The sequence below is a fragment of the Oreochromis niloticus genome, linkage group LG17 (genome assembly GCF_001858045.2).
Source record: "Oreochromis niloticus isolate F11D_XX linkage group LG17, O_niloticus_UMD_NMBU, whole genome shotgun sequence".
In the NCBI taxonomy this organism is placed as follows: Eukaryota; Metazoa; Chordata; class Actinopteri; order Cichliformes; family Cichlidae; genus Oreochromis; species Oreochromis niloticus.
The window spans coordinates 27,439,904-27,452,648 of NC_031981.2; the positions used below are offsets into that span (position 1 = coordinate 27,439,904).

The 12,745-nt window shown below is 40.4% G+C and overlaps 1 protein-coding gene across 1 annotated transcript in view; it reads right to left on the reverse strand.

Annotated features, from left to right (window-relative positions):
- mylk4b (myosin light chain kinase family, member 4b) overlaps positions 1-9,955 on the reverse strand; it is a 35,077-nt gene extending 25,122 nt beyond the window's left edge. Inside the window, exons 1-2 of the mRNA XM_005462046.2 lie at positions 9,685-9,955; positions 3,628-3,880 (exon numbers count right to left, since the gene is read on the reverse strand). Of these exons, the coding sequence (XP_005462103.1) occupies positions 3,628-3,880; positions 9,685-9,743 (312 nt within the window). The 5' untranslated portion in view covers positions 9,744-9,955. The remainder of the gene's footprint in view (positions 1-3,627; positions 3,881-9,684) is intronic.
- Positions 9,956-12,745: the final 2,790 nt, after the last annotated feature.

Consider the following 12,745-nt stretch of genomic DNA (forward strand, 5'->3'; position numbering starts at 1 on the left):
TGAACTTTAACATAACACGCTAAAGGTGGTTTTATGGTGCAGCAGAGTTTGCTGCTCGCTCCAGTCGGGGGATTGAACATCCGCCTGCAGAGAGATTTTCAGATTTAGCTCCTGTGTTTTTTGCAGAGTCTGACTTTGGGTGAAGTTGCTGGGATGTGAACTCCTGCAAAGACTGTAGCATTGTGTTAACACACCTGAATGCTTCAGCAAACTGCCAAGAATTTTATAGAGCTGCTCACACTCAGTGTTGATCAGTCAACCGTGTGTATTGTATTATCATGCTCATGCTTGCCTATCTTTATAGATTTGTGATAGTGGAACATATTAATGTTTGTTTTTTTTGTGTAAAGTTTTATTTTGCTGTTTTCACTGTTTTCAGCTTTTTCTGTTTTTAGCTCCAGCGTTAAAACTCCAGACTTAAGAATATTTTACTTTGGTGCTTCTAAATGTTTCTTTAAGAAATATTGAGACTTTTTCTTGTCCTCTTTGTCAAAATCTTTAATTTTCTTCAGCAGTGTGACAAAAGCGTAGAATGAACCTTTTCAGAAAGACAAAGGACTTTACAGGTGTTCACATAATATTGAAGATTCTTCACTGCAGCACTCTAAGGCAAGCTTGATTTAACAAGCAACAACAGCTGGGGGGGTTAAGGGGTCATAGATGTTGCTCAGCAGGAACCCTGGGAGGACAAATATTCCCCAGTGGGATTATGAGGAGAACCTCTGCACAAAGAGATCAGGGGCAGAAGGGTCAGCATTTGGTAATGATGCCGGTCAATCTGGAAACTAGCCTGCAATATTACAACAACATACAGTTGTTCCTAAGAGACAGCTTTTTGTGGAGCATTGTTGTGTATAGATTTTATCCCATCACAGGTATAGTGTATTCTTAATTTGCCTTTTATTACCTTTAAACTGGCTCAAAAAGTACGCTGGTACAAACATAAAAGTCATTTTAGGCCTGTGTGTGTGTGTGTGTGTGTGTGTGTGTGTGTGTGTGTGTGTGTGTGTGTGTGTGTAATAATATTCTCCTGAGAAAAGCAAAAACTGGCAGAAATAATGTTGCCATTACCACCAAATCTCCAACTAAGATTTAAAATGTAACATATAAAATATAACAGGCATCATTAGGTAGTGCACATTATCAGACTCTCTATACTCTGTTAGTCTTGCCAAAAATTGCCATGCAGTTCTCACAGTCTGGGGTTCTGTCATAAAGTCTTAGTTCTTTGTTTCTTACTCTCTTTTTTGTCGTGCCTACTGTGTTCCTTCTATATTTGCCTCACCTTACACTGAAAAAAAAGGGATTGGCCAACTCTTGGATTTACGTAAACATCTTGCGTGTATTTAACATAAGTGCCTCATGCTTTAAAGTTAAGTGTAACTATATAGTGTAGAAACTACATGATATGCAGAGAGGCTAGATTAAATTGTTCATATCATGTTCGAGTGAAGTAAGTCAATAACTTTCAGTCTCGTACGCTTTGGATCGTGGTTTCAGGAAGGCATCCATCTCAGTCAAATCGAGCAAATTGGGTGGTTGTTACATTAAAAAAGTCTAACTTGTAATTTAAACACAATAATATCATGTTTCTATAAACGTAATTAAATCATGAAGGATCTGTATGAAATTCAACAACTTAATTTGTTCTTGTTGAGATGACATGATACAATCTATTAAGAGTGGTTAGTTGCTGATCTCATGAAATTCACAAGATCGAACGAGATGTCAAACTGCAGGAAAATCACTGGAGTTATAAGAGGCAGACGATTACACACACACCACGTGTATGCTATCGCTATTTATTGTGGTTTAACCTGTCAAGGACAAAAACGTACAAAAAAATTCTGCATCAAGCCTTGAAATCATAGCTTTCCTGCTTTTGTTAAGTCTGGATTGGTGGCATGGTGGTTAGTGCTGCTGCTTCACAGTAAGAAGATCCTGGGTTCAAATCCACAGTCTGGCTAGTTTGCACTGGTTTCTCTCTGGGTATTCTGGTTTCTTCCCACAGTTAAAAGTCATGCAGTTGTTAGAGTTAGGTTAATTGGTGATTCTAAATTACCTGTCAATGTAAGTGCAAATGGTTGTTTGTGATAGACTTATGAGTTGGCCAGGGTGTACCCTGCCTTGTAACCTATCACTTCAGGGTTATTTCCCAGCCCCCCTGCAACCAGGATAAAGATAGGAGGATGGTAGTTGTTGTACATCCTTTCAATTTTTATGGTAACCAGGATCTAGACTTTGTTGAACATTACATAATAAGAAGAGAACATGTAGTATTTAAGTGACCAAGTAGTATTGGGGTAAAAGTTATTGAATAGTGTTGAAATAAAATGACAAAATTGTGAAGGATTAAAATATTCCAAGAGTTCAACTTACTTCATCTAAACATGTTTCAATCGCGTTTTATGAACACAAAATGCACAGGTTTATTGAATATGAAAAAGTTGTGTTGATTGAACTCAATTGTTTAAGTTTCTGCCAAAGCAAAACATTTGTGTGCAACCGGTGTCCACTATTGAATCAAGTAAATCGAACATGGCCTTTTTTTCAGTGTACTTCTGTATTTTTATTGTTTTCCCTCATTTTTTTTGATGCCCCTGTTAGAGTCTTATTGAGTTCACCTGTACCTCATGATCCTTTTCTCTTATTATTCTTTTACATTTTTATTAGTTATAAGTTGTCCTGGCACACTAATTTTTCACATTTTATCCCTTGTTTGTGTTCTCTGTCCTCTTGCTTGTGTAATGCACTGGTGTAGCCTCTTTTCAGCATCTAAAAGAGTTTAGCAAACAGCTGGAATAGACAAATAATGGAGGGAGGAGGACGTTTGCATTTTAGTGCTGTACAATGTAAATAAACACAAATAATTTCTTTACATGTGGACTTTAACCAGTTGCCTCTGTGGCACACACAACAGTCTGCCGCTTTTTAAAAAGGCTGCTTTGTAAATACTGAATGAAGCATTTACTAATACGTTACTAATGCTTTATAGTGTGTAGTTATTATAAAGTGTTACCATAACTAGTTATTAAAGTTAAAAAAGAATTTTGACAAACTAAGATTGACTCAGAGGCAAGCATATGGATACTGACATTGATGGTAGCTCATATCCATAAAGCGATCAAACCTAGAAGTATGTATTCACTTTCTAAATAAGCAGAGCAAAGTAGTCCAGGGTTGCCATCTTGTGGCAACTGGAGCTGTATCCTGTCAAGAGCCAGATTCATTTCAGTGTGTGGTTTTATGTACTGTATGTGTGAGAGACGGGCAGAGTTGAGGAGGTTCAAGTGAGCAATAAAAAATTAAATAGACCTGCAGCGCCCTCTAGTGAGCTTGCTGTACTCCACCTGTCAAGGCCTCTTGCATGCGAACCCCAGTCAATGCATGCTACGCCTTCTACGCGGCGCTGTGAACTAGAATAGTGTCTGAGAAGCTGATATTTAATTGTCAGTTGAATCAGGAGTGAATAGAGAACCTTTTACCTAAGCCGATTAGATTAAATGTGTCCACATGAATACAACAACACTAAGTGATCCAAATCCAGATCAGTGATTCACCCGATTACAAACCTCAGTGTTATGTGTGAACAATAACAGCGAGGAGTGTAAAACGAGTGGATATTACCTGTTGGTTTCTTCCCTCCAGCTCCACATGTTTGAGCTCCCAGAAACAGCGCATGGTCTCCACCTTCTCCAGGTGTCGGTAGAAGGCCAGGCGGCCCAGGCGGAGGCTGTTGCTGCGGTTGCGGATGGCCTTCAGTCCCTCCATCTTTTCAACAATGGGAGACATGGGTATCGGTGGCGGTACAGCTGATGGAGGAGGTTTTCCATTTTTCTTAGCAGAAAGGGACTCGTTACAGGGAGTCTTCTTGTCCGACCTGAAATTATGACAACCAATCACGAACCCACTCGATAAAATCTGCTGTTAAAATTATTAGTCTTAGCGATCAACACAAAAAGATTCAGTTCAGTTTATATTTGTGTAGCTTTAAATCACAATGGCAGTCATCTTAGGGTTCATTCTATTGTAAAGTAAAGACAATAATAACCTGGGTCTCATTCCTCACCACCTCCTGAGAGACTAACATCAATGAAAATCAAATTTGAAACCACATACAGGTATAGGTAATTATTTTTTTGGTAAAATTATAGTTCGATTAAATTAAATTGTATTTATATAGGTCCAAACCACAACAACAGTCACCTCAAGCTAACTTATAATGCAAGAATAAGACCACAGAATAATGCAGAGAAAACCCCAACACACGACCCCCTTTGAGCAAGCACTTGGCAACAGTGGGAAGGAAAAACTCCCTTTTAACAGGAAGAAACCTTTGGCAGAACCATGCAAGCAGGGGCGGGGCTTTCATGACTAGTTTGCTAATGGAGGCTCTGAGAAATGTAAAATATTTAAATGCCTGTTCTTCCTGATGTCCCCTGATATGAGATACTGGATCCGCAAATCATTCATCAACAGGCAAAGGGGGTTTTTGTTTGTTTTTTTCCTGAAGGGCAGCTGACAGACAGAAGCACATAAAACACATGCGCAAATGCACAATCACACAGCTGAAATCTAGGCTACGTTTAGGATATCATGTTAAAATCATCCATCACGGAATATGATTAAAAAAGAAATTTCGAATTAGAACTGAGCCAAGGTGGACACAAAACGCCACCACTGTGACTCTAGATACCTGAAAACTTATGATGCAAAGATCATGTAAATATAAACCGACAGACAGCAGTTCTGTTCAATGAATTGATTTTTCTGTAGTAATGTCACAAGTATTATCAAAAGGATTGATACCTCAGTTTTAACAATATACTCTTGCTCGCTCTAATCTACACTGTTGAAATAGCTGTACATCCCATACGCTTTGATCCAGGCCTGCAGTGGGAAGCAGTATGTCAGATCCAAATGAGATGACTGATGATGTGGTGGAGAAATCCACTCTGACGCCTGCTAGCGACAGCTGGCTTTCTGCTGTGCTCTACCTGTTGAGCCTCTAGGGGAGTCATGGAAGATCACTGGGGATATTTATACCTCTAGAGTGTAAATGTTCCAGCTCCTCTTGACAATTACAGAGGCCAGAGAGTGGCTGTAGTTTCAGCATGGTGCATAAACCTCTAATGCAACCTGTGTGTAACAGCCAGAGTTGTTCCTCAGCATCAGAGGCTTTCTCAGGATAGGATTTCAGCTTCAGTGAACCAAAAGAGTGGCCATGGATGCACCTGTCACTGCTTCTTATATTGGCCTTTTTTTTTTTTTTTTTTTTACATTTGGTGATTTGTTAATAGCGGAGATATATTTAAACTGTATAATTCTTTTCTTTTATTTCTGTGTTCACCTTTGAATTAGTTTGTGGTAAATCGATCATTTAAACTTAGAGGTAGATGAAAGTGTGAAAATGTTTGAACAAAGTTTGCATATGTAGCATGGAATTGCAGGAAATAACATGTCACTTTTAAAGTGCACTTGTAAGTTGTACTCCCTTCTCCTAGAACTTTCTATGAGACACGAGCTTGAACATTTGTGTGGACACTAATTTGCAAACAATCGTTAACAGTTAGAGGCAAAATATATCAACATCACTATAAAAAAAAAACCCCCAAATAACTTCATTGCACTTGATTTTTTATTCGCTGAAATCTACATTTCAGCACTAAATGACTATTTATACTCGTGATGAGGACGGCAGTTAGCAGTGGAGCACAAAGAACAAAGAACAACTGCATAACTGCAGTTCATGCAAACAATGGACAACATCCTGTACCTGCAGCCTTTTGCTGAGGCGCTTCTCAAAATTAACGTCCTATAAAGTGCAATTTTTTACAAGCTATGCCTCTGAAAGATAGCCGCAATGCATATCTGGCTTCATTGTCTTTTGTAGCTCACTCTATTTATAGGCAGCAAAGTATTTGAATCGTCAAAATGTCCTGCGACCTGACATTGTTAGTACTTTACTTAAACTCAGTCAAGGAGAAAGAAAGAAAAGAGTCACCTGTGATGAATCAATGGAAACATAGTATGTAAATAAAGATGTCTGCACCTCTTTTTAAAAAAATAAATTGTATTTAAAACATCCTGAAAGGAAGGAAAGGGAGACTTTGTTCCTGCTTAGCTGAATGCAGAAAAAATCCTCATGTTCCTCATAATACTGATTCATGGAACCAGCTTTCACAATGACTTTTTAATCAGGTGTGACCACACATAGCAGTAATTTTGGTCAGTGCATATGGTAAAAGTGCATATGGTTTATTTGTCAGTGAACCATGACTTCCTTTTACACATTTGCTTAAAAACAAGTTTTGTTGGGGAGTCTATGTAGCTAAATCCATAAATGTATTAGGATTTTAGTCCCTATGAACAGAACATTGTGAAATTTACATATTACTAATTGTATGCAAGCCTAAGAGCTAAGAACTATTTCTGCCACTCACTGTGAGACACACTGCCAACTGCCCTTCCTGTGGCTTCAAATTTATCTTGAAGAGGGCCTGTTTTGACTGTCAGCTGGTGCTGAGATGGCCAACAGCCCTTGCCTGTCCTGTTTGCTCTGCCAGACAGGCTGACCCTTCGGTCGTTTATTTTATAGGGCTTTATTTTGGGTTCGCTGTAGTGCAGGGTGAAGGTCAAGGGGCGCACTATCACCAGATATGGAAAAAACCTCCCTTGGTAAAACCATTAGGAGGCATGAGCTATCAACAGGCTTGTTGCCAGGTGGACAGGAATTAAAACTGATTAGTTTGCTTTCCATTGTGGTCGCTTTGACTCATTCCAGTTGTTGTTTCAGCCGCCCATTACATAAAGGCATTGGGGATGGGGATGCGGCTGTGTTTCATGTACCCTCTGGCAGTGAGCATGTCCAAGCACTGCTGTAGTTTGTGTATGTTTGCTTAGCTTGGCGGCATTTAGTAATCCCTTTCTATAACATGGCAGGGAGGTTCCTATCTGTCTTCTCCATCCTAATCCTTCCATGTAACCGACAGGACGAACTGCATGTGTCTCATAACTCTTAAAGTAGCAATGAATCATGAAGACCCTTGGGACTGTTTGAAGCCTCAAGTGTATGTTAAGATCAGCACCAGAAAACTGTTGGCATCTTTCAAAACCCCCTATGATGCCAAGTTGGCCACAAGGGTACAGTAATAACAGGACACATCAGTGTCCAAACCTGCCTTTGAAACCCAAGCTATAGATCTGAAAAATCTATTCAGATTAACTGTCCATAGTGGCTGAAAGAAATTTTAAGAAGTTTTAATATATGTATGATATCAATACTAGCAGGAGGAGACAGAAATGAGGTATTTTTCAGGTGAAACTATATCTTTGTGTTAGGGATTGTTGCCAAACTCTGTGTCTATACACAGCTGTAGGTTTATTGTCACAGGTTAATTTGACAAAGTACAAGCTGGAGACGCTGGAAAGAATCAAAGTGAGGGACAGTAGCAACAGGTGACAATAAAACATTCCTCCCTGTCTTTTATGCCTTCTCAAATGATTGCCACAGCACAAATGCTCCCGGAGTAATAAAGTTTCCCATCACTGTAAACCACTAACAGGGCCATTCATAAATAACCTTAGTGGAACAACATACTCTAGGATATCTATATATAGCCGCTTTTACAATCAGGTAAAATGTGTTTAGCAGTGAAGTGTAGATCTGACATGGACGCCTTTAAAAAACATGGATGCCTTTCTTTTTATAGTGTCCAATACAAACATAGGTTTGGGTTCCTTTCAGCTCAAAGACTGGAGCACAGGAAGGAGAATTAATCGACTTTTTCCAAATAAAGCACCGTGTGCAGATTTGAGTCACAGTGAACTAATTCTGCACAATCAGTGTTTCTTGTGGCAAATTTTCAAATGCAGACCTAGAAATTATCTGCTGCTAGGTACACACACTTTGTAGTCGCACTTAACTAAGATAACATTAAGTGGGGCGAGGAGACACAAAGTCGGCCGCACTTCCGTTTGCTTGCATTGTGTCCACATGTGGATGCATATGTGTATGCAGGAAATACCCATGCATCCATGTGGAGGTAACCTAAGGCCTAGCTCTGTTGGGCTGTGTTTTTATCATGCAGGCATGACACAGAAACACCAATAGGGCAAATTAGGGACCTGTTTTAAGTGTTAGGCCAGAATAGAAGGCCTTGTGCCAGTTGACTCAAATGGGGGTGGGGTGGTGGCTTGGAATGGTCAGTCTTCAATCCCAGGTTGCTATCTTTCTCTCTGGGGCCTCTGCTGTCCTGGTTTAGTAGCTGCATGGAAACAGCCATCAAAGCCTATAAACCATAGGAATGTGGGGGAGGTGTCTGTATGTGTCTATGGAGAATAGAATATTACCGAATATTGTCATCCATAATCACCATATTTGTGCCTTCTCTCACACCAAATGAATGAACAAAAATATGTATGTATATGTATATATAATTGTTTTTTTTTTAAAAAAACATACAGTATTTAAAAAAGCATAGCTTTTTAAATTTCCTCAGTTAAAGGACATGCTACTCAACAACAGTGCTGATCACTAATAAAATGAAACAGCAATGCTGAACCTGAATCCCAGTCCACACTGCTTAATTAGAGGGGACACGCAAGGGACAGCGGTCATTACAAATGAACAGGCATCAAATTAAAAGAGTTGACCGCCCGACACTATAATATCAAGTGATCAGCAGGTTTATTTTTCTCCATCTAAACTCGACATTCTCTCCTTTTCAGCTTGCCAGCACGCTTTCATCACCGCTAAAGCCAAGGTGTGATCTGCCATTGGACTGTGGAGGTTCTCTGAGGTTGAAGCCAATTTGTTACTGAGCCTAGGCAACCCCAACATTCCATTGCAAGTGCCATACACAATATGCATGCATGTATATATAAATGCGTTTTAGGTGCATGGAGTTCATATGAGCACTGCCTTCTCAAAAAATGCACAAACTATTTGCGGCCATCGCATTAGACTTTGTGCAATCAAACAGCAGTTTCTCATGTATACATGCCTAGTATGTATGCAGACTCTAATCTGATACCCATTAGGCATATTCAGTGCCCACAGCCCCTCCAATCCTTCCTGCTGACAACTACTCAGCAACCCAGGCAGTAACAGAGTGTAACCGTAGAACTTCCACACAGTGTACTTTCCAGTTTCGCCAAGAACAAAGCAGTGCTCTCGTTTTAGTCCACAGCAAGAACACCTGCTTTCTGCTTTGCAACAAAGTTAAGTAGACTTCATTAATCAAATGTCCCCAATTTACTGCATTGTTACACATAAATACAGTCATGGGAACCCTTTAACTGTGTAAGAAAGAGATTTGGGATAAAGACTTGTTATACTTTACATTTAAAATATATGTTTTGTTTTTTATTTTTTCAAATAGTTTTTAAGCCAAAGCTTCCCAGAGAGTAAATCTGTTGCACATGCATACAGCATATGGGTAACTGGACAAGCGGCATCTTGCACTTGGTGCAAACGATCCCACAGGAGAAGAGGTGTTAGAATTCAAAACATGGTCATCATGCAAGTTTAATGTTGCTTTGCATTTCTTGTCATTAACAAAAATAGTCACTATCAAAAATGTGTCTTTTACTATTTAAGTCAGGGATTAGAATATGACAGTGGTGAAGGATTTTCCACCTTTCTCCACGAAAATCCTGCAGTGATAAGGAAACAACACTCACCCTGGGTGCACATTTGCAATCACCAAAATCTTCTTTTCCTTTCCTCCCATGTCTTTCATGGGTGTGATGGAGTCCGTGTCTCCAGGTTGCCTCTGTTCCTCCACTGGTTTTTGTTTTCTTCACCAGATGCTGGATGTGTTGCTTTTATTTTTTTACTTCTCTACATACACGGAGCAACTAGGACAGAGTGACCAAATGTGACTGACAGACCGACAGATGAGGACAGATAACTCAATGGGAAGCACTGGCTGCTTGTGGCTATCTGCGCCGGGAGCCACAGCCGCCCCGGGATAAGCACCAGAGGAGGGTGGGTGAGGGAAAAAGAGGGTGTGAGGGAGGAGGGTGGGCGGGGGGGGGGGGGGGTGTCTGCTCTGGGACTCAGGGACCACAAGCAGTGAGAGAGTGGAGGAAGTGTTCCAGGGAATGTGGCTTATTATAATGGAATGAGCGGAATGCCAGAGTGCCATGTGTGTCTGCAAGAGGAGGGATGATAGACTGAGAGAGACAGAGTGGGGGGAAGCAAGAGGTCAAAAGAGGGAGGGAGCAAGGATACGGACTGAGGTTTTAAAAATGTCTACCTGGTTTATTGTTTACTTTTATGTTTAGAGCAACATTACTATTCAATAGGAGTCACAAGTCTGTCCTCTGATAAATTCACTCTCGTTTTAACTCTGTTTTGGTCTCTACCACCTATTTGATTTTTTTCTTTGTGTTGATGATGTCCTTTTTATCTGATGACGTATATGACATCATCAACAAAACAGTAAAATGTCAAAGAGATGGAATATTCTAAAAAATAAAATCCCTCTAGACCTGGGGGTTATATTGTGTATCTGTATAACTGGCATGGAAGGTCAAGCATTGTGAGTTAGGTTGTGCTAATTTCTATGATACATAAGATAGACCTGTTTGAGTAAAAGAAACCAACACCAAAATTCATTAAGAGTAATATAGGACAATAGAGAAGGGAGATATATGGGGCGTAATGAAACACAATAAGCACTTGTGCCCCTTGATTTCCATCTGTTAAACCCATCTACTGCTGCCTGAGACACAACATGAAAGTGAACCACTTTCCCCAAGTCCCAAGCAGTCGCAAAACCAGACTGTTGACATTTGATCATTGCCGTCTTTATTTACATATCTAATGAGTTGGGATTTGGCATCTATGGGTGGGAGAGGGCCAAAGTGAAAAACAAACAAATCTAACATAACCGAGAAAACCTCGCATGCCTAAAACTACTGGCAGACATACTTGTTACAAGAGACGCTGGTTGGGAGAGGAAGGAGACAAGTGATTCCCCCTCTGCCGTGGCCCTGCCGTTAGGCGCCTTATGTTGTGGACTATCAGAAGCCGGTTGAAGAAGCGGCCACCTGTTCCACCAGTCATCACCTCACCCCTGTTCCCTCTGATTAACACACACATACATTCACACCTGCACTTCCTTCAGTTTCCACATTATACAGATTTTCGCATGACTGAGAAAACAACTTTGTACTGGACTTTAATCCATTTCAGCTGAAGTCACAAGTGCAGAAGCTGCTGAAGGGGAAGGGTGTAAATAAAGCCAAAAGCTTTGGGGAAAGAGTTCTTGCCTTTCTCCAACAGAAACAGGAACTTCCTGACAGTATCAGGATCAACTTATACTGCTGGCTGGGTTAGATTCATCTCCATCACTTGAACTGTTTACCATTCCACATTGCTCCCACATGTCTTCATTCTTTTCTTCTACTTGTTTGTATCAGCGGCATTTATAACTGATGAACATTTGAATTATGAGCCACCTTTAATAAACACACTGTACAAAAAGAGGCTTTTTAAATTTTATTTCTGAGACATTCCAAAAATAATTGCTTGGAAATCATATTTGTAGTAATTAAAGGTGGTGATCAGCACCTGTTTTTGGACTGGGATAATAATAGTTTACTTGACGCAGGAGCAGTTGCAGAGATAAACTGAAGTAAAACCATCTTTGTATTGGTTGGCAGAGTCTCCAAAAACCCCTCCTTCTATTCAATTGGGCCCGCAACTTTTCTTGCATTCGCATCAATGGGAAGACATTTCACATCTGACATTTGCATCTGCTCTTTCAGGTCATCCAGTGGGACACCAAGACATTCCCAAGCCAGCTAAGACATATGCTACGTCCACACTAGCCCAGATGAATTTGAAAACAGCGTAAACGTCTGAAAACGCTCCACGTCCACACTATTGTTTTCAGTCGTTTTCACAGAGTTGTTCATCCACATGAAACGGCCGAAAACGCTTACGTTCCAGTACTTCACATGCTTGAAACACAAGACGATTCGACCTGCCTCATTTCTGTCTGCCGTTAATTTACTTTCCAGCTTATTGAAACATCGCGGCAAAATGTTGAGGAGAAGCATCGAGTTTTTTAAATGGACTAACAATGAGGTGGAGTTGTTGCTGCAAGTAACACAAAAGTACAAAGTTGCAAAAGCGAGTGAGAATCAAAGAATTTGAAGAAAAGCTATCTGGAGCATGTACAGACTGATATTAATCTTTAATAGGGCTGTCAAAATTGAGAGCAAACAAAACAACTGCTGTGTAATGCCCTCCTATCTTAGTTTAATTGGTCACATGACTGCATCACATGACTAAAATGTGCCATCGTTTTCGAAAAGGCTCCGTTTTCGCTGTCCACACTGTGACACGAAAACGACGTTTTCAAATGTATCCGCTTTGGAGAGTGTTTTCAAAACGCTCCATTGTCCTTGACTGAAAATGCCATCTCAGTGTGGACGGAAGGCCAAAACGGAGAGAAAAAGATGTGTTTTCAAACAAAAACATATTAGTGTGGACATGGCCATAATCTCTCCAGCGAATCCTGGGTTAGCACCGAGGCCTCCTCTTGGTGATGTTCAAAACACCTCACCTATGAGGTGTCGAGGAGGTATCCTAGGCTACGTCCACACGAATGTGCTTTTGTTTGAAAACACATCGTTTTCTCTCCATTTTGGCCTCCCGTCCACACTGAGACGGCGTTTTCCCTGAAGGAAAAACGCAGCATTTTGAAAACGCTCTCGAAAATGCATACAT